At 46.8% G+C, this 24322-nt stretch overlaps 1 protein-coding gene across 2 annotated transcripts; it reads left to right on the top strand.

The window, feature by feature from the left end:
- Window positions 1-630: 630 nt before the first annotated feature.
- LOC105030048 (pecanex 3) lies at window positions 631-24302 on the top strand. Of its 2 annotated transcripts, none has more exons than XM_010903696.5 (33): window positions 631-2444; window positions 2920-3128; window positions 3274-3373; window positions 3525-3564; window positions 3697-3792; window positions 5937-7649; window positions 7909-8038; window positions 8163-8332; window positions 8466-8523; window positions 10626-10776; window positions 10883-11040; window positions 11227-11380; window positions 11817-11849; window positions 11947-12118; window positions 12226-12336; window positions 12431-12632; window positions 12890-12995; window positions 14461-14553; window positions 14684-14834; window positions 14926-15070; window positions 15158-15335; window positions 15520-15628; window positions 16272-16401; window positions 17048-17106; window positions 17205-17420; window positions 17595-17848; window positions 19110-19340; window positions 19567-19673; window positions 19813-19960; window positions 20149-20654; window positions 21703-21872; window positions 22027-22430; window positions 23214-24302. In XM_010903696.5, exons 1-33 carry the CDS (start codon window positions 2292-2294, stop codon window positions 23370-23372), a joined length of 6816 nt encoding a protein of 2271 aa, XP_010901998.1. In that variant the 5' UTR covers window positions 631-2291; the 3' UTR covers window positions 23373-24302. The 2 variants fall into 2 exon arrangements, with proteins under 2 accessions (XP_010901998.1, XP_010901996.1); XM_010903694.5 differs by having other exon boundaries at window positions 3274-3379.
- The last annotated feature ends 20 nt before the right edge of the window (window positions 24303-24322 follow it).

The following is a 24322-nucleotide window of genomic DNA, read 5'->3' as shown; positions in this document are numbered from 1 at the left end:
AGTACTCGTGAGTCCCGAGTCACTAAAAAGAACGAATCGTCCGCGAACTGCACATCACTAATAACGACTTTTAACGAGCATGATTGGCGTGCCTGAGCAATGTTGGAAACGCGCCGGTAATGAGTAGGTACAATATAATTAATTGAAAATGTAGGAAACGCTGGCTACTGGTTGTAAAACTAGTGATATCTAGCCAAAACTGTCCCCCTACAATTGTGTACCATATAATTTATTTACCAATAGGTTCCCATGTCATCAAAATCACTCACTTAAAACTTAAACATTTCATAACTGTCATGTAACTGGAGTAGGATTTTACAAAAAGTTTGTAATCCGTTGTAGTCCCAGTCTGCAAGTTTGCAGTGTACAGTCTATTTGTTTTAAAAATACAAAACTATTTGGTTTCATTTCTTTGGGTTTACTTTACAAATATTTGTTATATAGTGCTTTTTTCAAACAAATAAAAACTAACTGCTCGGATAAATGGCGTAAAACAATTATCTCGGGTGCCTAAAGGACAAGCACTCTGCACAGTAATTAGTCTAGAAAGACTATCAGCTTGCCACACTGAACCGCAACTATTTCTTTAACTTTAATATGGAACATCCTTCCCTTCCTGTGTAGCTAAGTGGTTGACTGTTTACTTCCGGTGTTACTGATGGGCGAATGGAATTAGCAGCTAGCGAGCTAACGAAGAGGAGCGTTTTTAAAGCTAGCTAGTAAGCGAACACATGATAAAGGCAATGACGTAAATCTGTGCAGAGTTAACCATCAAGTAGACATCCGCTGTCGTTCAAAAGATGAAAAGGCGTTATCGGAAAACAATGACAGGCAAATGTGGTAAGCTAGTTTGCTAGCTAGCCAACTCAACTATCTAGCTACTACTCTACTGAAGCAACCATCGTTATAGGAAAAATCTGAGATTCTTACGTTGCTGCTAAACACGGAAGAGCCCAGCAGCGTTAATTTACCTAGTAAGGGAATCGTAAATAAGCAATTTAATATAGTTATCACGTGAAGTTACCAGTTTATATTCGCTTGCTAGCTAGCCAAACATATCGTATAAATTCTTATAGCAAGCGTTGGCTGTTTTATATGGGGTGTGTGGCCTATCTACTACTACCTAGCTTGCAAATCTAATGCGTTATTAGCGTTAATGTTTCTGAACTGAAATAGCTAGTCAAGTTCTGTTCTAAACAATGATATTTTATGATGTGATTGCCAAAACACTATTGGTTTAATCCGCCAGACATTATAATACATAGTTTAAGTATTATCTTGGAATTACAAGTTAACGTCTTGTTTTATAAGCGTAGTAACAGTAGCTCACTCGCTAAGTAGCCATGGTTGGCAGATAGCAACTGTCAGTATAGCTAGCTGGCTAGCTAGCTATTTGGTTATAAGTTACAAACTGCTAGCTAATTATTTTCTCTTGACAAATCCGCTAGTTATGTAAGTTGGTTTATGTTTTTTGTAAAGTGCTTTCGTTGGCAACAACTGTCTACATGTAATTATGACAGCTGTATGCAGTAGTTAGATTATTAACATGTAGGAAGTTGCTAGCTAGTATTACCTAGTCATTTAGATAACGTTAGATAGTGTCTATAGATCAGTAGGTGACAATAGGCTGATTCAGTTGCACCCGGGTAGGAGCATACATATCCATGGAGTGTCATTGCAAATGTTATTTTTAACCAATCTCTCCGAATGCATAGCTTTCAATCTCATGAGGTTCAGGACTCCAAATACATATCTGAAGTTGTGACTCCTTTTCACTGAAATTTTAACAAAGTCAAACCAATCTACAGCTCCATCTCTGAATTGGGCAATTTTTCTGATTATAAGTGACTTTCAACAGCGTCTCGCTCTGAAGGATGTTATCAGGAACTACTCCTAATTTATTTAAATGTGACTCAAAATGCTGGAAATGTGTGAAGAAACCATCCAAAGCTGTTGTGATTTTTCTTCCAGATGATTATTTAATCAGTAGGTCACCACCAGTGTGCCAAATTTATTGTCCAGATAAACAAACAAGGATTACTTTTTTGCAAGAACTGCACAGCAAAGAAGTCCATTCTGGAACAAGAACATGCAGACTCTCTTGAGTTACACTAAGGACTATAAACCAGGCAATAAGTAAAAGAGCCCCCTGTTCAACTGACTCATTTACATTTTGTCCTTGATGGAGGTGCTATTATAGAGGTGTAACAGGGTGGCTACAACTGGACCATTTGGAGCACCAGCCTTAGAGGAAGCCTTGCAACCCTGGGTTGGCTGCTCTGAGGGGGGCAATGGGTTCCCAAGCTCTTCAGATATTGAGGCAGGGGGTGTGGGCTTCGCTCACAGGTGGCTGGTATGTGGACCCCCACCAGACCACATTCTCCAACTGCTTCCACCTGTACCTCTGGATCTTTCTCCTGGCCTTCCCCTTCCTTCTGTACATGGTGAGTCTATATGGATAGACTGGATGTGAAAATGTACAAACTGCACCACTACTGCTCAGCCTCTGTTCAGATCAAATAACTGGTTTTCACAGGATGTTATCGTGTTGGTAACAATGAAGAACCAGTTAAGGGTGTAATATTAGTCATCAACAATTATTTTCTCACACTTCTTTTCAGTCTCGTTGATGTCTGTGCTTTTTGTTAGTGTCAGTATGTTGTCTAATGAAGAATGCAGTTTAAAAACTAGGTCTCTCAACTGTGTCCTCTCAAGCTGTTATCATCTAGGAGTGGTTCCTCAACATTGGTGATATTATGTCCAATATTTCCATGTCTCTATTTAGGTGAACCGCCTTAGTTCTTCTGGTATTGAGGGCAAGGTGTTTTTCCTTATCCCCTGTGGGTAAGCCTACTTTACTTCCAGCTCTAGACTCACTCTCTTTCTCTTTCCCAACCACCTCTTGTCCTGCCGGGCCAGTCTCTCCCCCCCAGCCTAGTCGTAGCTGGTGTGTACTGTGCTGTGGTGGCGGCCTTCTTCACAGCCATAAAAGCTGTGAATTTCCGCCTCCATGCCATGTTCGACCTGGGTGAGATAGTTGAGAAGAGGCAAGCCTCGCTCATAACCGATGCCCCGCGGCTTGAGGAAGGTGATGATGGGTCAGGAGGCCACGATGGGAACCAGCACAGGTACTGACAGAGATTGTCCAAATCCTGATTCCTTGTACATCTGAGTGAAGAGGATAATTCAGGGGTGGATGATTTTAGTGCTATTATTTGACATGATTGTGGACAGATTAAACAGTATGTTGTTTCATTGTTATGCTTCTTTCAGGGATAGTAATGTCGGTGTGGAGATGACTGTGTTCAGAAAGGTCAACTCAACGCCGCCAGTTCGCTGCAGTTCCCAGCACTCTCTGTTTGGACTTAACCAGGTGTCGGTGAGAGCTGGCTTGCGTCTAAAGAGAACACAAACATACTCTTATCTACATTTCGAAAAGTGCATACTACAATTAGGAACAATAGCGTGTTGTTAATTTTCAAAAAGCAAAACTTAATATAGCTTGTTTTTGTTTTTTTCCTCAGGAGTTTTTGCCACAGCTTGATGATAGTGGAGGATCCAAGGGTAAACCGTTTAATATAACCCCACTCTAACCACAGTGTTGTGGTTACTAAAACAAATCTGACAAGCAGCTGCAGTGTGTTCAGTCCAGTGTGAGCAGCCGTGTAATTCAAGGACTGATCCTTCTCTTCTCAGATATCAAGGATCTGATGCGAGAGCAAGGCAACAATAACTTGATCGTCACGTCGGCCCACCGTGATGTCCTCCGACACAGCTCCCAGGACCCCCTCCGTAAGCCCCTAGCATGTCACTGCAGATAGCTGATATTTTGTCTTTGTGGGTTTCAATATGGGGCCACTTTAAGTTAACTACATAGCCGGTATGAAGCGCTAACACACTAGTAGATGTCAAGTTTATGCAACCCTTTTGTATGCAGTCAGTACTGGAAGTTGCTCTGCGTAAGATTGTCTGCAGATATACTGATATACTAAAATGTATTGAAAATTCCCATGTTATGCTACCATTCTAGCTTTAAATGCAGTTGTAAAATTAAGATAAACTTGACGCAGCATTCCATGACTTGGGGTTAGGTGTTGTTAGCAGTATAGACTGATGCAGTTCAATTAATAATGAATATATTTAATCTAATTATATTGCTTGGTAGTCAAATTAGTTGGCATCTGTTTGCAAATCAAACACTGGTATATTGTTAGCTGGCGTTTGTGATTGTGCAAGGTGTTAGTGGCGCTTTTTCTATATTTTGTACAAACGCTGCCATAATAAGATTGGGATTGGTTGGGACAGTTATTAGGTTGGGAAAGTTACAGTCTGGCTGGCAGATTTGTTTTATTGGTATATTCACACTGCCAGTAAACATTCAGCTACAGTGTATGGCTTTAACGAAAGCTTTCAAATGATCTTCAGTTGTCCTTTGCTACTGCCTGTAAACTCACTGCGATGGTTGTGTCGCCTCTGGCCGCATAAGTTTAGAACTCAGAATGGTAGAGCAGGAAGATAGACATGTCAACAATGACACAAGTAAAGCAGAGTACATGATCTGCTCTGCTAAACTGTCAAGGAGAGGAAAAACTAATGTAACACAAGCAATTTTCAAACCTCTTTATACTCAACACAGCGCAGAGTTCAAGGAGTATGCTAATGCTAGCAGCGCAGAACCACAACAGCTAACTTTGCAACAAACACTGGAGAAGCAAAATAAAATGTCCAGAGAAAGACCACAGCAGAAAAAAGAATAAGAGCAGAGGCTCTTGCTGAGTTCATTGCACTTGATGACCAGCCATTTTTGGTTGTTGATAATGTGGGATATTTATGAGAGAATACTGCCTTATTAAAGCTTATTACATTTTCATATTTTTTTTTCATATAATTACTCACTGATCAAAAAGCGGTTCTGCGCCAATGCCTGTTAGAGAATGAAGTTCTTAATAATAATAATAATAACAATAGTGATAAATAGAATTTCCTGTTCCAAAAAAACAGTGCTAAATCAGAGTTCAACGTTATTCTTAGCCTTGCTAATTTAGCTTCGGGTTCCTGGTTGCTAGCTTTAGAGCTAGTTTATGTCAATTTGTCAAGTTTTCTTAGTGTAGTAGGGAGGAATTGACAGTTTGTCTTATTAGTCTCTATTTTCTCCCAATAGCGTACCAATGCTATATATGTCAGCCACATTTTAAACTACGTACTTCGTGGATGATGAATTACATACTGTTTAGCGTATAGTAAGCTATACGCCAGTATTGGGACCGATTGGGATACACGTTAGATCATTTTGTCATGAATTAACATCAAGCCAAGTTTGAATATTTAGCTAGACCCCGCTTAGCATTGTGTTAAACTAACATTTCTTTTGATGTTTCATTCCACATCAAATAGCATCAATGAACTGTATGGCTTTTGCCACTGGCCGTTTTAATAGCTTATTAGCCTGAGAAAGGCCTACTAGTATCTTACTGCTCGGAAAAGTCATTATAATTGAGCATTTGATAGCGAGACTAAAGACAAGCTTCATTTCATTGCACAGCAACGTTCGTTTTTCTTTCATTCGTGAATGACATTGGTACAATAACTATCAATATAAGTGTCGATAACTGACCAAAAAGACGAGAATAGTGAAAACACTAGAACCCGGTCCACAACATGCTTAGGGGACAAAACCTTTGTTTTGTTTTTTTACTGAAAAAATCAGTATCAGTGCATCCCTAGTTTTATTCACTGTCTGTTATGTACTCTATGTTACTGTGTAATTTTCTTCAACGCCATGCAGTACGTCATTCCCTGATCAAATTCAGGCCTGCTGATTTATTTGTACATATTTAAACAATGTTTTTGTCTTTTTTTTATCTGACACAATATTTCAGCTATTTTGGTCTTGGCTTGGGATGTGTGTGCTTCATCTGGCATTTGACTTGTTCCAGATGTGGCCAACGTTGCCAACATGGTCCAGTCCTGCTTGGCCGCTGCCCTAGGGGGAGAGTTCCCTGGCCTACGAGGAGCGGGAGCTGGCATGTCGGGGGGATTTGGGAGCCTGCAACCTGGTGAGTGCATCTCTATCCCCCCTTCCCCCTCCAGTCAGGAAGACGGAGGAGACAAGGGCCGGTTGGAGGAGATGGAGGGGATGCTGGAGCAGCTGTCCCAGCAGAGTCCAGAGGAGGATGGGATGGCTTTAGGTGCCTACTCCCCCCTTGGCCCGTCGGCTGAGTCCGAGAGCCTGGGGGATGCTCCCATCAGCCCCCTGATCAAGAGCAGTCTGAGCGAGGAGCTGAGCGAGAACCTGCTGGGCCTGGGCCTGGACCCGGGCTCCTTTGCCCCGGGGGTGGAGCACCCGGGCAGCCGCAGCGGGGTGGCCATGGCAGCTGGCTCCACCGACAGCTGCTTCAGTGGCGGGGGCGGGGCGGACCGAGAGACCCTCAGCACGGTCAGCAGCTACCGCAGCGAGAAGACCGACTCCACTCAGCTGGAGAGCCCTTCAATCACCCTGCCGCCGAATGCAGACAAAGGGCCCATGGCCTCCAGTACCCCTGGCACCACGGAAGAGCCCGAACCTCAGGGAGGAAGTGATACGGACGACCTGTCGGACAGCGAACTGCTGCGCTCCCCATCCAGGGAGCTGTCGCGCTGCCGGGGCCTTGACAGGACCCTAGTTGAGGGAGACGACTTGCCCCCAGTGCCCTCTGACATTGCGCGCCCCCCCGGGCTCCACGACTCGTCTCCCTCCAGCAGTGGGCACTCGGACGCCTGCGACCCAGACCGGAGGGTCCAGGTCCCCCCCCTACCCCCTCCGCGGCAGGCCAGCTCGGTGCCGTCTGGGCTGGGTCTGGTGTGTTCTGAGCCGACCCTGCCCATTTCCTCCACCCCGTTCCTGCACCCTGAGCAGCCCTCTCTGCAAGCCCAGCAGGTGGTGCGCCCCAAAGACCTGAAGCTGCTGCGGACTGCCGCCGGCCACCGTCCCGGCCGCAGGAAAGCCCCGCGCAAGCGTGGCGGAGCGGGGAGCGGGAGCTTCGACTGTGGCTCCTACCGACGGCACCAGAACCACGGGCAGCACCGCGACTACATCCCGGTACGCAGCCGGCTCGGAGCCAAGGCGTACAGCGAGAGCCTGTTCGAGGACTCCAGCGACGAGGAGGATGACGACGACGGCAGCGACATGAGTGCCGGCTCCAGCCTGGGATCCCAGAGGCGCTATAGCTCCGACTCCAGCTCCTCAACGTCCTGCTACTCCCCGGACCTGGCTAAGGCCGGCGTCACGAACCCGCACTCCTCCTCTGCCCAGCTGGCCGCCCCCAGGGACGGGGAGGCAACAGAGGCGGCCGGCCCCTCCCACAGAGCGCAGAGGTCGGCCAGCACAGCCAGCGCCAAGACCCACGCACGCGTGCTGAGCATGGATGGGGCCGGCGGTGGTCACGCCAACGCAGCAGCGCTGCCCTCCACCGTGCTGACCACGGCTTCATCGGTGCCCGCCCCTCGCCCCCTCACAGTCTCCAAATCAGACCTAGAGGCCCGGACCGGCCACATGGATGGCTTCCCCGGGGGGCACCATCATCGCTTGGACTCTCTAGGGGGCTCCTGGGCTGGCAATCACACGGGCTGGAGGGCTGGGGAACTGGTGGAGGAGGGAGCTGTCGGGGGAGGTGAGATGTTCTCTCTTACTCTGGGCTCGTGTCCCAAAAGTGGTCTAGTCTAGGATCAGGCCCCTTAAGTCCATCTATTATAAAGTAAACTGGTTTTAGATCAGCACTTGTTGTCTGGTTGGTACCAGGAACCCTGATATCAAGCGTTATCCCATTAATGCTGAAATAACTTCTCATTGAAAGATTGGTTTCTGTATTTACTTGATGATCGGGGGTTGTACACAGCCGTCAAGCTAATTTGAATATCTGCTGTCTGCAGCTCTGGCTCCAGAGGAGGGGGGCAAGCGGGACTCTGTTAGCAGCGTGAAGAGGACCCAGGCCATCCGCAGGCGACATAACGCGGGCAGCAACCCCACACCGCCTCCCTCGACCATGGGCTCCCCTCCTAGGTGAGTCCAGTCAAATTCGTGTGTGTACACTCACACATACCCCGGTCTTGGCTTGGGATGCGTAAAACTAACCCGTTTGATACACACGTGCTTCATAAAGTAAATCCCCCATGTCCTTCTGCAGTCTCCAGGACCTCCAGCGAGCACGTACCTCCTCCCACTCACGGACGCGGGCCCTGCCTTCAGCTTTACAGTTTGCCACCTCCCTGCTGCTGCCCAGTGGGCGCGTCCACGAGGCCTCTACCTTCGACGACACCACAGAGGGGGCTGTGCACTACTTCTACGACGAGGGCGGTGAGCATGTGTTGGGCGGTGTGGGTGAAACATTTATTTGTTGCCAATGATTCCATCCCTGGTTTTGTTTCCACTGTATTGGATGCGCTCCTTTATTGTTTTTGTGCTGATTATTATTTATTTTTTATGTCAGGGGTGAAGAGATCGTACACGTTTGGACCTGCTGGAGGGGGCTATGAAGACCCAGTAGCGTAAGATTCTTTCTCTTAATGCTTTAATGGCATCAGGGCCTAGTCATCATGGCCAATGGAAAGTAATACATGGAGCAATATGATATTTAGATTTGTAGATTGAAGAACAACACATTCATGAACTGCTCTTCAATGGTCCTGCCTCAACATCTCGATTGGGTTTAGGTCTGATCTAGGTCTTGACTAAGCCCTTCCTCAATGTCATCTATGTATTATGGATCATTTTCTTGCTGAACAACCCAGGTGCGCTTTGGCGGACAGATCTCTTAACCTGACATTCTCTGACAGAGAACAATTCTTGGTTTCTTTAATGATTAGATTAGATTCAATTTTAATGTAATTGAACATGTACAGTACAATGAAATGCAGTTAACGTCTAACCAGAAGTACAAATAGTAGAGGGCAGAAAATGTATTAAGTATAATATATGTGCAGTACAAATGGCAATTCTAAATCTGCAATGAAGGCAAGTAGAGGAGGGCAGAACATCTAAAAGTATTAAGCATAATGTATGTTACAAGTGGGATGAATAGATGTGCAATGCAAGTACAAATGGCAATTCTAAATGTGTAATCGAGGCAAATTGAAGGTGTAAGGTGGCATGGGCAACTGAGATGCAGGGATAGCAGGTGAAGTTCCTGAGGTAGACATGTTCATGTAACAACTGGAAACATCCTTATCAGACTTTACAAAGCAGTGTCAGAGTCCAGTACTGGAAAGGGAGTAGTACAATAAGATCCCTGAGAGGCAGTTCTAAGTGGTGGGTATGGTTAGTGATGGGTCACAGAGTTCAGCAGGGTTACAGTAACTGGAAAGAAACTCTTCCCAACCCTGCTGGTGCACAAATGAAGAGACCTGTATGTTATGGTATTTCCATCGATTAGAACTCTTAATGGAAGTAAAATTCTCTTGACACAATTAGCGTTTTGTATTTGCTTGCAAGAAGAAATGAGGCACAAAGCTTACAGAATAAACCATGAGGCATATCTAGCATAACACAGAACAGTCATCTGTACTTATACAGTAAATGGGATGTGGTAAGATGTCCTATGTGAACAATACACATTCCCTTTGTTCCATCAACAGCTATGTTTTACCCAAAAGGGCAGGCTGTTCCCCCACCTTACCCCAAGGACATATAACATGTACCGCCTGCCAGATGGTAGGAGGGCAAACCGCTTGTGGCATGGATGTGAAAGGTCCCTGGTGATGCTGTGATGGTTGGGAGCTGGGCACCAGTGATATGCTGGGAGGTTTTCACCACCCATTGCAGAGCCTTCTGGCCACGGAGCCTCCACCAAACCACCCTGTGGGACAGTTAGAATGCTTTTGATTGTGCAGCAGTCCAAGTTCACAAGGATCTTGGAAGACAGGCGGGCCTTCTTCAGCCTCCTCAAAAACTACAGGCGCTGCTGTACCTTTTTGAGGTGTTGAGGGTCCAGGAGAGGTCCTTGGAGATGTGGGCACCCAGGAATTTGAAGCTGGGGCGACTGCAGCCGTTAGACTTACCGTAATCCACAATGAGCTCCTTGGTTTTCTTTGCCGGACCAGGTTATTGTCAGCGCACCATGCACTTGTCCTCCCTGTTGGCTGACTCATCATTGTCACTGATCAGGCCTACCACCATTTTGTTGTCTGTGAACTTGACGATGGTGTTGGAACTGTGTACAGAAATGCAGTCATGGGTGAAGAGGGAGTATAAGAGGGGGCTCAGCACAGCATTGTGGAACCCCAGTGTTCAGGATCAGTGTGGAGTGGGTGAAGTTGTCTAACCTGACAGACTGGGGTCTGTCAGTTAGTATGTCCAAAGTCCAGTCAGAGTGGAACTTTTTGTGATGACCGGTCCTGTTCTGTATGGCAAAACCTGTATTCCACAGTATTAAAGGGGGGGGGGGGGGGTGGATTCTACATAGTGTCTGAAATGTTCCACAGGGATGTTACTACATGCTAACATGACTTCATTGCTTCTACCAATCAAACTGCAGTACATTCACGTGGCAAAACGTCTCTTCCATCTCATCCCGAAGATGCTTTCCCTCGCTCGAGCTCTTGGCCTTTTTTCTCAAAACAAATATTGACACAATCTCTTGTTTTCCTCGCAGGGAGCGAGAAAGACAGTCCCAGTCATCCAGCTTCACCTCCACTGATGTCCAGGAGGGGGCAGCGGTGCTCACCATGCTTCAGCCCAGGCCTGTGGTTCTGCAGGGCATGCAGGTGCGCAGGGTGCCGCTGGAGATGTCGGAGATGCCAGAGGTGAGACACCATTTACCTTCTCAGTTGTGAATTCCCTAATTAGTTTTATTGTAAACGACTTTATAGCGCCTGAGATGTAATTCCAATTTCCTCTTTATGTTTGTAGTTTGACCTTGACCACGAGTCTCTCCACGAGTCCCAGGAGAACACGTTGATGATCGAGGAGAAAGCCAAGCCCAAACAATACTACCGGTTCTGGGTTCTGCCAGGGAAATGGCTGAGAGTGCGCTATGACCGCTTGGCCCTGCTAGCGCTACTGGACCGGTGAGCGAGAACCCCTCACTGCCAACACGACTCAGCGACGTTTCTCATCTGTAGCGAGGACGGAGACGCCGTTTCTGTTAGATATTTATACTGCGGCGTGACTGCATAAAGGCGATACTTGAGGTTTCTTGTGATTTTTGTTGACTCCAATTGAACTCTTCTCATCCTCCACTGTCTGTCCTGTAGGAACCGTGGCGTGGCTGAGAATGTGTTTGCTGTGGCTCTGGCCAGCATGGTGGCCTTCCTTGGCTTCCTTCTTCTCCTGGAGGGCTTCTTCCGTGACATCTGGGTCTTCCAGTTCTGCCTGGTCATCGCCAGCTGCCAGTATTCACTACTAAAGGTACATAACACCAGGCGTAGGGAATGATTCAACGCCTTTACCCAAGTTATTTATACAGTTGCCCAGTTCGACTGTTCATCAACTGCCTGTATTGTTAGTTTGCCCAGTGTTTGTCCCTTCAATTCCATGTCTACTTGCGCATGTACACCCTAACTATCACCCGTTAATACATTTGCGCATGCATACCCAAGCACTATCATTCATTTGTTCATTCAGGCACGCAATTTCATGAACTTTGCTTTGTTTTCTCTACACTCCCAAAATTGTGCCTTTCATTGTTTGTTTTGGTTAAAGTTCAAAACTCAGTAGTTTTACCATGACAAACCCAAATACGTCCTTCACTCTCCCTTCCTGGTTGGTGTGATTATTTAACAAGTGATTATTTAACAACGCATTACATAACCTGAAGTAACCCTGGCTGTCTCCTTCCTTACAGAGTGTTCAACCGGACGCCGCCTCGCCAATGCACGTGAGTACAAAGACTGCGTACAAACCTCCGTCCCATCCATTATGGACCATGTAATGTATTCATTGTGGTTTGACGACTGTCTGGCCTCCCCCTCCAGGGACATAATTGGGTCATTGTGTACAGCCGGCCCGTCTACTTCTGCCTGTGCTGTGCTCTCATCTGGGTGTTCGACCTGGCTGGCCACTCGGGCCACCTGCATCCCTTCTCCCTCTACGGTGTCACCTTTTTCTCTGCCCACTTCCTGCTCTGTGCCAGGGACGTCCTCATAGGTCAGTGGGCATTGGCCGCCTGTCACCGGGTGCTTTTCAGGACATGTCATGGCTGGCAGATGTACTCACCCGTTCTCTCTGCGTGTCATTGTCTCTGTCCTCCCCAGTGTTCGCCTTGTGTTTCCCCGTCATCTTCCTGTTCGGTCTTCTACCTCAGGTCAACACCTTCCTCATGTGTCTGCTGGAGCAGGTCGACATGCACATTTTCGGAGGAACAGGTAGGACGGGGCCACGACAAGGGATGCAGCTTGACAATATGTTTTGTTGTTGTTGAGCAATGCCTGTTGACGTTTGTGTTTTTCCTCTCCATAGCGACCACCAGCCCCCTGTCCTCCGTCTACAGCCTGTTACGCAGCATGTTTATGGCCGCGTTGCTCTACGGGTTCTGCCTGGGTGCCATCAACGCTCCCTGGGAACACCCCCATGTTCCGGTGCTGTTTTCTGTGTTCTGCGGCCTGCTCCTTGCCCTCTCCTACCACCTGAGTCGCCAGAGCAGTGACCCCGTCATCCTGTGGTCAGTATAACTCATCACCAAAGCCCACATTCTATTTCTTATTTTAGATAACATTACTGTTTCCCCATTTTCCTGCCCATTAAAGAATAAAAAATGCCAGAAAATCTACAAGTTTACATTAACATATTGAATACCACAGTCTAGCTACTGGTATCTTTCTGTTTGGTAGCTAACATTCCGAGAACGCAGCTGTGTTTTTTTATGACCAACCAATTGTCCTGTTACACATTGCTCATTGTAAACTTTGTGCTCCGAAGGTCTCTGGTCCGTTCCAAGTTCTTTCCCGAGTTGGAAAGCCGAACCCCAGAGGATCCTCCTTTGGAGATCAAAGACCCCCTGCCCGAAAAGCTCCGCAACTCAGTGGTAAGAATGACACCGTATCAGCTATTTAGTGCAGTACTTTGGAATGCGATACCCATAGGGCTCTTGTATGTGTTAGTGTTTCATTTGTCAGACAGGAATACACAAGGTATGAAGCATTCAGTGAACTGCTTGCCTGTTCTTTCAAGACAGCCATGACAAATTATAGAATAACTAAATAAGGGTATGAAAAAATTATATTTATAATCATGCTTGGAATTTCATCATTTTAGGGGCAAGCCCATTTGGCCTTCGGTGTCACAAAAATGTTTAGGGCACAAAGGACATTCAGTAAAATATCTAGGAGGATTAGGTGCTTACAAATAAACAACTTGAATTGCTGATAAAAAAAAAGCATGTGTATATAAAAACATATATTCACTTTTTTAACATCATATTTTGAATAATAACTTATTAAAACTATACTATAGATTTAAAATATGTTTTAGACAAGTTGCAAATCGTGGAATTCGACTTGCGCGACAGACCAGACATCATGTCATTAAAGTGATCAGATTACTATTTTTCTTTATGAGAAGGCATGAAAAGTAGCTAAAACTTTCTAGTAAGCACGAGAAGAATATGATCTGTCATTTGTAAATATAATGTCATTTGTTACTGAACAAACTAGTAAGGTGGCCGATAATGGGGGACATTGGCCAATAATTTTAATGCCGGCGTATTTTCTAGCCACGTCACTAACCAACTAGCTGAAAATATTAGTATATCCACTGACATTTCAGAAATGCTAATTAATGACATGCGAGTTAACATTTGTATGTCCCTATTAATCACTAAACATTGACAACTTGATCATATTATTACTGAATACAAGAAGATATATTTCAAAACTGCTGTTGGTTATGCCAACAATATGGGGTTCTACGCTAACGCTAAGGTTAGCTAGCCAGAAGGCTAACATTACGGACAGTAATGTCAAAGTAACCTTTAACATCACAATCGCCTCCGCTTATGAGTACAGCCTAAATAGCAAATGTAGTGACTTATTTATTTTAAGTAATTTGTTTTTAAAATATTCACCACAAACACTGCCATGTCTAGTGATGTCAAACCTAACGTTACTTCTCAGAGATTTCAAAAGGTGTTCAGGTGTATGCTCCCACTCGAGGTCAGAACTTTCTCAGTTGCTCATGAACGCAACTTCCAAAACGGGGAGGTTTGATTCAGTTGAGCACTAAGTCAGCTATTTATTGATCGATAACTAGCTAGCTTGCTTACCTGCATGTAGTCTGTTCTTGTTGTTTTCAGTTGCGAACTACAATCAAACAAACCGACTGATGACCGCAAGATTTTGTCAGTAGCAGGGGCACCAAGGCCATGGTGTCCGTAGGGCATACAATGATTTTAGGGGCATCACAGTCAGAGCGAAGGGCAATGACGGCCATGGCCATCATGAAATTCCTATCCTGTATATAATGTTTTCTAACTCTTTGTCTGTGTTTTATAGAGAGAGATTTTCCACTCTGACCTGGTCATGTGTCCTCTCATGGCTGTCATCACGTTTGCCATCAGTGCCAGTACTGTGTTCATCGCCTTGCAGGTTAGCCAGTTTGCGCTGGGATAGAAGAGATGGGCTATGTTGGTATACAGAGAGGCTTTTGTAAAGCGTTCTTGGTTTGTAGCGTTACAGGCTTTACTATACTGAAGTCTTCTCCCTCTCCCCCCTCCAGCCAGCTCTCAGTTACATCCTGTACATGGTGGCTGGGGTGGTGGGCTTTGTCACCCACTACCTACTGCCCCAGCTCCGCAAGCAGCTGCCCTGGTTCTGCCTGGCCCATCCCGTGCTCCGCTCCCGAGAATACAGCCAGTTTGAGGTCCGCGGTGAGTATTGACCCGCCTTCCCTCAGACATGCGTATAACCGCCCTGTCGTTTGTCTTTGACGGTTTTCCGTGCCCCCCCCCCTCGTGACAGACGCTGCCCAGCTGATGTGGTTCGAGAAGCTGTACGCCTGGCTGCAGTGTGTGGAGAAGTACGTAGTCCACCCCGCCGTGGTCCTCAACTCCCTGACCGAGGAGGCCCAGCGTGTCAGCCTTAAACCCAACCAACTGGACATCTAGTAAGCTTTGGTCAACGTGAGCCTTTTTGTGAACGCGGGATTCGTACGCAATGTCTGTTTTAATGTGCACCCCCCTCCCCCCCACAGTGGCCGTGCTCTGTTTATCTGCCTGGCGGGGATGAAGCTGCTGCGCTCTTCGTTCTGTGCCCCGTCGCTGCAGTACGTCACACTGTGCTTCACCGTCCTCTTCTTCCTCTTCGACTACCCCCACTTTTCGGAGACCTTCCTGCTGGACTACTACTTCATGTCCATCGTCTTCAGCAAGGTATCCGCCTGCTCCCCCCAGCCAAGCATTCAGAGATTTTCAGCCAAGTTAAACAAGCGGCTCATACTACACTAGGGTTTTATAAACTGACCGTCAGTCATTTTTGGCTACTTGTAAATGTCGTGTGGAGTAATGACTGTAGTCTGTGGTGTTTGATGACCTGTATGACGGTTTCTCTTTTTAGCTGTGGGATCTGTTGTACAAGCTGCGCTTTGTGCTCACCTACATCGCCCCCTGGCAGATAACCTGGGGCTCAGCCTTCCACGCCTTCGCCCAGCCATTTGCTGTTCCTCGTATCCTTCTACATCAGCACTGTGATCAGACGGAAATTGCCAGATACAACTCTAAAAGGGACAGAGTCATTTCGCACTTCCAGCTGCCGATTTGCCTGTCAAAAGAATGTGAAAGAGCATTACATTTACTTTTCTAATTTTCTTTTACATTTGTCATTTAACGGATGCTTTTACCCTGAGCGACAGGAGCAATTATGGTTAAGTGCCTTGTGTAGCATTTAGTCATTAGGAATTTTTCTCAGTTCCCTGTTGGCGGCAGGAAAGCCAGCCAGCTGTTATTCTTGCTGGGGACCAAACTCTAAGTAAAAACATAACTCAGGAAACACATTCTAGAAAACAAATGGCCATTATTCATATCTACATACTTTATATGTGTATTAAAATTATCCATATCATACATGCTGCATATATAGGCTCTTTATTGTCCTGGTTGCCTCCCGGCATCCAATCTTGATTTATGAAGAGAGCACGAAGGAGACCACGACTGGCATGTTTTGACTCATTGACAGACTTTATATCGGAGGTCAGGGATTGAACCATTGACATAACACCCTTCCAAACTGTGCTATAACCAACTGGCTATTTGCCCATGTGTCCTGTGTCGGTCTCATTGTTCTTCAGACCTTAACTCCTCCTGTCTCAGACTCAGCCATGCTGTTTGTCCAGGCAGTGTTCTCCGCTCTGTTCTCCACCCCCCTGAACCCTGTCCTGGGCAGTGCTGTGTTTGTTACCTCCTATACCAGGCCTGTCAAGTTCTGGGAGAGAGACTACAAGTGAGTTCTTCCTGTTCCAGGGGTTTGTGAAATGTAGAGGTGGCAGTTTAAAAAAAACAACTGCTGATACTCAATCAAGATGCAAGTTTTTGGTCACGTTCCCAATGCTCAAACATTGCAGGCATTAAGCAACAGTTTTATGCCACTACAGCTATGTCATCGCCCTGCAGATTGCGGTTACAGGTAGTCGTCGACTTATGGCCTATGCGACTTACGTCCGCACGGACTTGTGACTGAAGTAAAAATAAAATGTATAATAAATACCATAAAGAAATGTATACTCTTATATTGTTACATACAATATGCATAAAATACTGTAACAAATCTTAAACTGAGCTGAGCAAGCGTAGTAAGAGAACGCAAACATGGCTAAAGGGGACTTATACTAATTTATTATTCCTTGGCCAACTTACAACCAAATCGACTTTCGACCGATAGGTTGGAACGTATCCCGGGCGTTAGTCTACGACTACCTGTATTTGACGGGTAATATACCTCTCCATTATAAGATCTGTTTGGTGAATGTTAACCCCAGATGGAGGTTATTGCTAAGTCATTTCAATGGAAGATGGCACGCTGCCATGTTATACGTTTCCAGAACGTCCATCACGTAGTTAACACGACATCTGTCTGTCCGTCCATCCAGCACCAAGCGGGTCGATCACTCCAACACGCGACTGGCCACCCAGCTGGACCGCAACCCAGGTCAGCTGACACCACCGGATTTAACCAGAGTTGTAAGTTTTTTTCCCAAAGCGACTCCACTCACACCTGTGACCCCCCCCCCCCCCCCCCCCCCCCAGGTGCAGACGACAACAACCTGAACTCCATCTTCTACGAGCACCTGACGCGCTCGCTGCAGCACAGCCTGTGCGGTGACCTGCTCCTTGGCCGCTGGGGCAACTACACCACGGGCGACTGCTTCATCTTGGCCTCCGACTACCTCAACGCCCTGGTGCACATCATCGAGATCGGCAACGGCCTGGTCACCTTCCAGCTGAGGGGGCTGGAGTTCAGAGGTAAGGAGGGGGAACAGATTCAGTGCGATGGCCTTAAGCACACAACATTGTATTTTGAACTCGGTTTCCACCACGTTCAGTAATTCGCTCGCTCGGTCTTGTCTTTCGCTTCTTTTCTTGTTGTCTCTTTTCATTGTTTTGTTCTCTTCTCTGTCATTTCCTCTACCCACCCAGGAACGTACTGCCAGCAGCGGGAGGTGGAGGCCATCACAGAGGGCGTGGAAGAGGATGAAGGCTGCTGCTGCTGCGAGCCGGGCCACCTACCCCACGTGCTCTCCTTCAACGCGGCGTTCGGCCAGCGCTGGCTGGCCTGGGAGGTGGCTGCCACCAAGTACGTCCTGGAGGGCTACAGCATCAGCGACAATAACGCTGCCTCCATGTTGCAGGTGTTCGACTTGCGCAAGATCCTCATCACCTACTACGTCAAGGTACGGCCCTTCGCCGAATTTGAATTTAATCAAGTTTAGGGGTGCACGATTGACTCAGTACCATTGTCGCTATATCAAAATTTAAAATGTCGCAGAAAGTATGCCATGTTCAGTTTATTTTTGTGGAGACACGTGTCCTTTGGCAGTGTGTTCGATTTACAGAAAGAAAGAGTGAAGCGTGTCAGAAGAGTTAAAGAAAAAGGACAGAAAAGTAAGAATGAGTGAGTGTGGCTCAGGGAGACAACGAAACAACAGATCAAAGAGGAAACATTAGTGGGCAAAAATCTAGGTAATAGACTGAAACTGTAATTTTGATCCACGTCACAAAACATTATACTTTTGTAATCTAAAAATAAATATAAACACGGCATTAAATGGAGTCGGGAGTTTAGAAGAAGAGTTTTTGCTATAAAGGAAATGCTTCTAAAAGGCCATTGCACTAGATTTGAGGTTGAATCAATTAAAAAAATCTCAAATGATGTATGCGCTGCCAAGAAAGACAACAGGCACCTTAGATAGGCTGGGACACCGGGCGAACAGCGTTCAGTCCCTTCGCGGTAGCCTACAAAGCTTTGTGTAGCTAGTGTTCAGTCTGTGTCCATGTGATCATTTGGTTTTATGTTTTCAAAATCATTTTACTTTGTGTTGATTATGTACCTTGTCTAAAAAGCCAATACCTGTGATTGGCCATGTTTTAGAGTTGACAAGCGTTCCTCTGCTGTAGAGGCTTAACTTGGGGGCATATCCCAAAAAATACTTTAGGTTAGATTCAACTTTGTCATTGATGGTACAGTACAACGAACTGCAGTTAACATCTAGCCAGAAGTGCAAATAGAAGACAGCAGAAAATGTACAAGTATTAAGTATAATGTATGTACAAGTGGGATGTATAGATGAAGCTAAATGAAAGTGCAAATGGCAGTTCTGAACCCCAATTTGACGCGCACATCTGATACTACAAGTTGGACCAGGTTGGCAGGTCTGCTGTACCACCAGTAGAACATGTCCTGTTCTGTAGACATGGTCTTTATTTATTTATGTTGTACCAGTCCAATATGAAGTTTAAATAAACCCTTATGCTGTATGATCTATTTTGATGGGTTTTCCCATAAGCTTTGTGTTTTTACATAGGTTTAAGAATATCAAAATGAAAATCGATATTGCAATATCACATTTTGTCAATATCATGCACCCCTAATGGAGTTGTGTGTTGTTCGACTGGGTACCCGGACCCGCTTTGAAACTCGTGGTTCCTCCGCAGAGCATCATCTACTATGTGAGTCGGTCCACTAAGCTGGAGGAGTGGCTGGCCAATGAGACGGTGCAGGAGGCGCTGCGGCCCTGCCTAAACCCCGCCTACGTGGACAGTGACCCGACGTTTAACCTGAACATCGACGAGGACTATGACCACAGGGCATCGGGCATCACGCCCAGTGCCTTCTGCATGGTCTACCTGGACTGGATCCAGTACTGCAACAGCCGAAGAGAAACGGTCAGTTTCAATATTCCCTGGATATTGCTGTGGTCACTTTATTCATTTTTTAACTATTCCCATGTGTTAAGTTGTAACGCTCATATTGTTAGGAAATTGTCGGTGAAAAGTGTGTGGGTGTAGCTTCCTTATCTCGATCAACGGACTACTGTTGAAAAAGTGTTGGAGAACATGTAGGCATTTCAGTATGTTTGTCTGCTGATCAATCTCCCTGTGGGTGTTGTAGCCGGTGGAGGAGAGCGAGAGGGACTCTCCCCTGGTCATCCTGTGTTTTGGCTTGTGCATCTTGGGCAGAAGAGCTCTGGGCACAGCTTCTCACAGCATGTCTGCTAGGTAAGACCAAAGCTGTATGTCTGTCTGCGTTCCTACTGGAGGAGCGCTGTCCCTTACGTGACACTGTATTCTAACTGAAAGAGATTGCCTCTATGACACCGCATTCTAAAGATGCCTATTTGTGTGCCCGGTATGTCAGCTTGGAGCCCTTCTTGTATGGCCTCCACGCCCTCTTCAAGGGGGACTTTCGCATCACCTCCCCAAGGGATGAGTGGGTGTTTGCGGACATGGACCTGCTCAACAGGGTGGTGGCACCGGGTGTGCGCATGTCTCTCAAACTGCATCAGGTAAGACACACGTCACACATCGCCTTAACCGTATTGACGCCAGCCATGCTCCTAAGTGCTGGCCGGCGAGTCGGTGATCGCTCCGGTCCATTTGGAAAACCAGACTGCTGTCAGATTGTCCGTTTCTACATTCATGCTGGATGTTTCAGAGACTGAGAGGTTACTGATGCATTCACTCCACTCAACAGGACCACTTCACTTCTCCGGACGAGTACGAAGACCCAGTGGTCCTCTACGATGCCATCACGTCCAATGAGGAGAAGATGCTTATCAGCCACGAGGGCGACCCTGTGTGGCGCAGTGCCATCCTGGCCAACATGCCGTCGCTACTGGCCCTGCGCCATGTCATGGATGATGGCAGCGACGAATACAAGATCATCATGCTCAACAAGAGGTTTCTCAGCTTCCGCGTGATCAAGGTGAACCGGGAGTGTGTGCGCGGCCTGTGGGCAGGCCAACAGCAGGAGCTGGTCTTCCTGCGGAACCGTAACCCGGAGCGCGGTAGCATCCAGAATGCCAAGCAGGCCCTGAGGAACATGATCAACTCTTCGTGCGACCAGCCCATTGGTTACCCCATCTACGTGTCTCCCCTCACCACATCGTATGCGGGGGGGCACGCCCAGCTGCGATCCGTCTGGGGAGGTCCGGTCAGCCCCCACAATATCTACACCTGGCTCATCAGCAGCTGGGACAGGTAAATGCACAGGACACGGCGAGCGATGCGCCAGGGCTGACCGGTATTCCCGGACGTTTATGTCAAAAGGCATGTTCTGAACCTTCGCCCTCTCAATGTTTCCTGTAATTTTTTTCCCACACACTGACATCAACGGCACAAAGGGCTGGATGCGTGAAATGCTATATAGATGTTTTAATATATTGCAAAACCCCCCTCCCGGTACACCAGTCTTTTGCTTGTCAACTTTATTTTATTAACATTACTTCACAATACTTTCTTAACATCATTCCCTAATAATAACCTAAGTCCTGTCAATTAACTGTTCTCTAAAACTGTTCATGAATTGCCTCCCAGACTCCTAATATAAGCAACTAGCTACTACCTAATGATGCAATATGTTTTCAATGTACAGTATATTACACTGTGCTGCCTTGGTTATTAAAGAGGGGGTAGAAAATGTCCTTTTGCTGGATATAACACACATGATTTCACATTAGATTTTTTAACCTTACTAACTCTCCTGAGTATTTAGTTCAATACATTCACTGTGGCACAGCAGTTTTTCAGCCAAAAGTTTCCCTTGAATATTACTTGGGGGAGGTGGAAAATATAGTTTTGGATTTATAACGCATTCCCTTTCCAACGTTAATGAGCGCCAGCAAATTAACAACAATAATATCTGCTAAATTATAATATTGGCTTTTTGTAAACTAGGTATGTTTTCTACTATGTTTTCTTACTTAAGCACTAACCATTTGTCAGTGTGCTCTACCTTCTAATATTCTTTACCTTATGTAAAGTATTATTAAAATAATTTTATTTTGTTTATTTTTGCCCCACATAGTTATTCCTTTACACAATACACACTATGCAAGTCTGCAAAAAAAGTGTTGCTCTAATGCTTGTGCTTTGGTTAACTGCATGCAATGTTAAACTGTACTCAGGGTGGTCAAAAAAAAAAATCATAAAAATATTAGTTTTTTTGTGGCGGTGCACCGCTCTAATTACAATAAGAGGGAAATACTGCCCTCTCACCCACTCATCCTTTGGTTGTGTATGTCTCCAGGTTACAGAAGGGCTGCGGAGCAGGCTGTAACAGCGGCGGGAACATCGAGGACTCTGACTGTGGTGGCGGCTCCACCTCCATCTCCAACAACCCAGCTGGCCACACCACCCAGAGCACCCCGGCCTCCAGCCTCCCCCAGCCCCACTTCTCCTCCATCCACCCCCCCATGGGTGAGCCTAAGACCGCACTGTGCTCTTGTAAACTTGTCTGCTGCTACCAAAACTACTACTTGAAAAATAGGCAGAGCGACAGTTGTGTCGATGACACAGTAGTAGAACGTCTTCATTACAGGTGTCAAACGCCCTCTCACTGTTGTCTCCGTAGGAACGGACAACCCCGTGGGCCCCACCCCCACCTGGCCTCACCACCCTCAGCCCCTCCCCCTGGCTCTGCTCAGCCAGTCAGAGGGCAGGATGGACGCCAGCCTGGTCACCTCCCTCCATCGGACCTCGTCCATCCAGGGTCTCCTGGGTCAGCACCTGTCCAGCTCCCAGCTGTCCTTCAGCAGCTCTGTGGCCATGCCCTCCCTGCCAGGCCCCGAGCGCTTCTGCCCAGGTGGCTTCCTGGAGGGAGCGCACAGGGGCGCCGGGCGGGCGGGGCTGGGGCAGGGTAGTGGGCTGCCCTACGAGGGCCTCTACGGGAAGTGGAGCCTGTCGGGCAGGAAGGGCTTCAGTGGGCCGGCGGCAGCCGAGAGCGACGGTGGAGGGTCTCAGTGCGTTCGGACTCAGGTGAGGATGGTGGCAGAATATGTGAGTGTAAAAAGTCTGTATGTTGTCAACAGCTCAACTGTCTTTACGAATACATAAAACATTTAGTACAAGTTGTCTTAGGCAAGCATATTAATGCTTTGAGTTATGCTAAATAGCTGCCTTCATTTTAAACCTTCTTTTTAAACTGATTAGTTGGTTGCTCACACTGAAAGTAGTCTGTTTCATGAGAGGGTTGATGTTACTTCAAGTGTATTTGGCCTTTAAATTAACATACTCCGATCCCCTGGTAAGACACCGTCTTTGGGAGACCCGGCTTCAAATCCTGCTTGTGGTTTAGCCCTGGGATCCCACGGAGTGTGTTGTATATTACCGATACAATACTGGGAGGGGAGGGGAATCAAATGGGCTTGCCTTCCCTCACCACCCTCTGCTGACACCTTGTGGCAGCTTGGGCGCCGGTGTGCTCCTGGTAGTAGTCCAGACAAGGCATGTCTTTGATCATATAAGTATTCTGGTGTAGACTTCCTGGTTGAGCATGCAGCTTGTAATGAACCAGTACAGGCTTGGTTGGGCTCCGGAATAAGTTGGGAGTTGTTACCACAAAGCAGGGTCTTAATCACAAATTGGATATCACAAAATGTATATTTCATAAATGTACTTCCATTGACTGTTTATAAAACAACCACAGTTGCTCTTGGCCTGTAGACTTCTTTGGAGGAGAGGAACCATCTAATAGTTTATTTTTTAAGTGAAATTGTAGTAAGAGATTTTATTGGTTGATATGTCTTCCATATGTTTCAGTCCACTCCGCCTGCCCCCCCACCTGAGTCCAGCCCAATACAGGACCCACTGGGAGTTACCCAGTCCACTGAGACCACACCCCTCACCGCTGCCGAGTCCCCAAGCCCCACCCCCCGGGAGGAGTCCACAGAGCTGCCTTTACTAGAGCACCTGGGCTGATTCTGAACTGGAGAACCCATGAGTAGAACCCATGAGAACCCCTTGCAGCCAAAGCACACCAACACCAGGGCGAGTTCTAGATGGGGCATGACCGGCTCTGACCGGACCATTCCAGCTAACCGGAGTCATTCCAGTGCTCTCGTCTCATAGAGAACTGGACTCTGAGGTTTGCTACAGTACTGATGGCAAATCACAACCTCTCAACATGTTTTTATGGATTCATTGTACATGTTTTCAAGGCTTTGCCATACTGGGTGGATACAGAGGACGAAGTAAATTTTTCTGCTCCTCAATAAGCCACCATAAGGCTGTATGTCAAAGCAAAACGTATGCACCCCCCCCCACACCTTCTCACCTCCTACGACTTAAAGCTGGAGCTGTTGCCCTCAGAGCTTCTGGGGACAACCCTTTGGCCAGCAGGTCAAAAAGCCAGTGCAATTTTAAGGGATGTGTCTTTCCTTGTGTAATGTTGATTTTTATTCTTCAGGGAGGGAACCCTCCCACTTCTCTTTTCCGTCACCTGCAATGCACCAGCACCTGTGCAACCAATTCAGAAAAGGGGACTTTTCCTTCGTGTTGCTGGGGGTACAAGTGAAGCTACAGTTGCTACTGTAACAAGCCTGGTTTCTTCTACACAAGCCTCTGCTGCTCCAGCCTGCTGCTTCACTGTGAGGGGGGGAGGGCACCTGAAAGGGTTGGGTCCTCTAGCCCATATGACCAGTTGGTATCACCTCCCCAGCATACCATACACATTCCAAAAATGAATCCGACCACCCTCCCTGTCACATAAAAACATCCTCACTTTCATTCAGACTTTTCTCTTGGAGGCTCTCAACGGCATCCATCTGGAGCGCTCTGTCATGGAGCTTGTTTCAGGGATAAGTCTCCCGCCAACCGCCTTCCCTTCCTGACATCTGGTGCATCATTTTTTTTTAATTTTTTTTTTTACG

This window comes from Esox lucius, chromosome 7 (assembly GCF_011004845.1).
Source record: "Esox lucius isolate fEsoLuc1 chromosome 7, fEsoLuc1.pri, whole genome shotgun sequence".
NCBI lineage: Eukaryota > Metazoa > Chordata > Actinopteri > Esociformes > Esocidae > Esox > Esox lucius.
The sequence above is the reverse complement of the archived record's forward strand: the minus strand, read 5'-3'. Positions and strand labels throughout refer to the sequence as shown.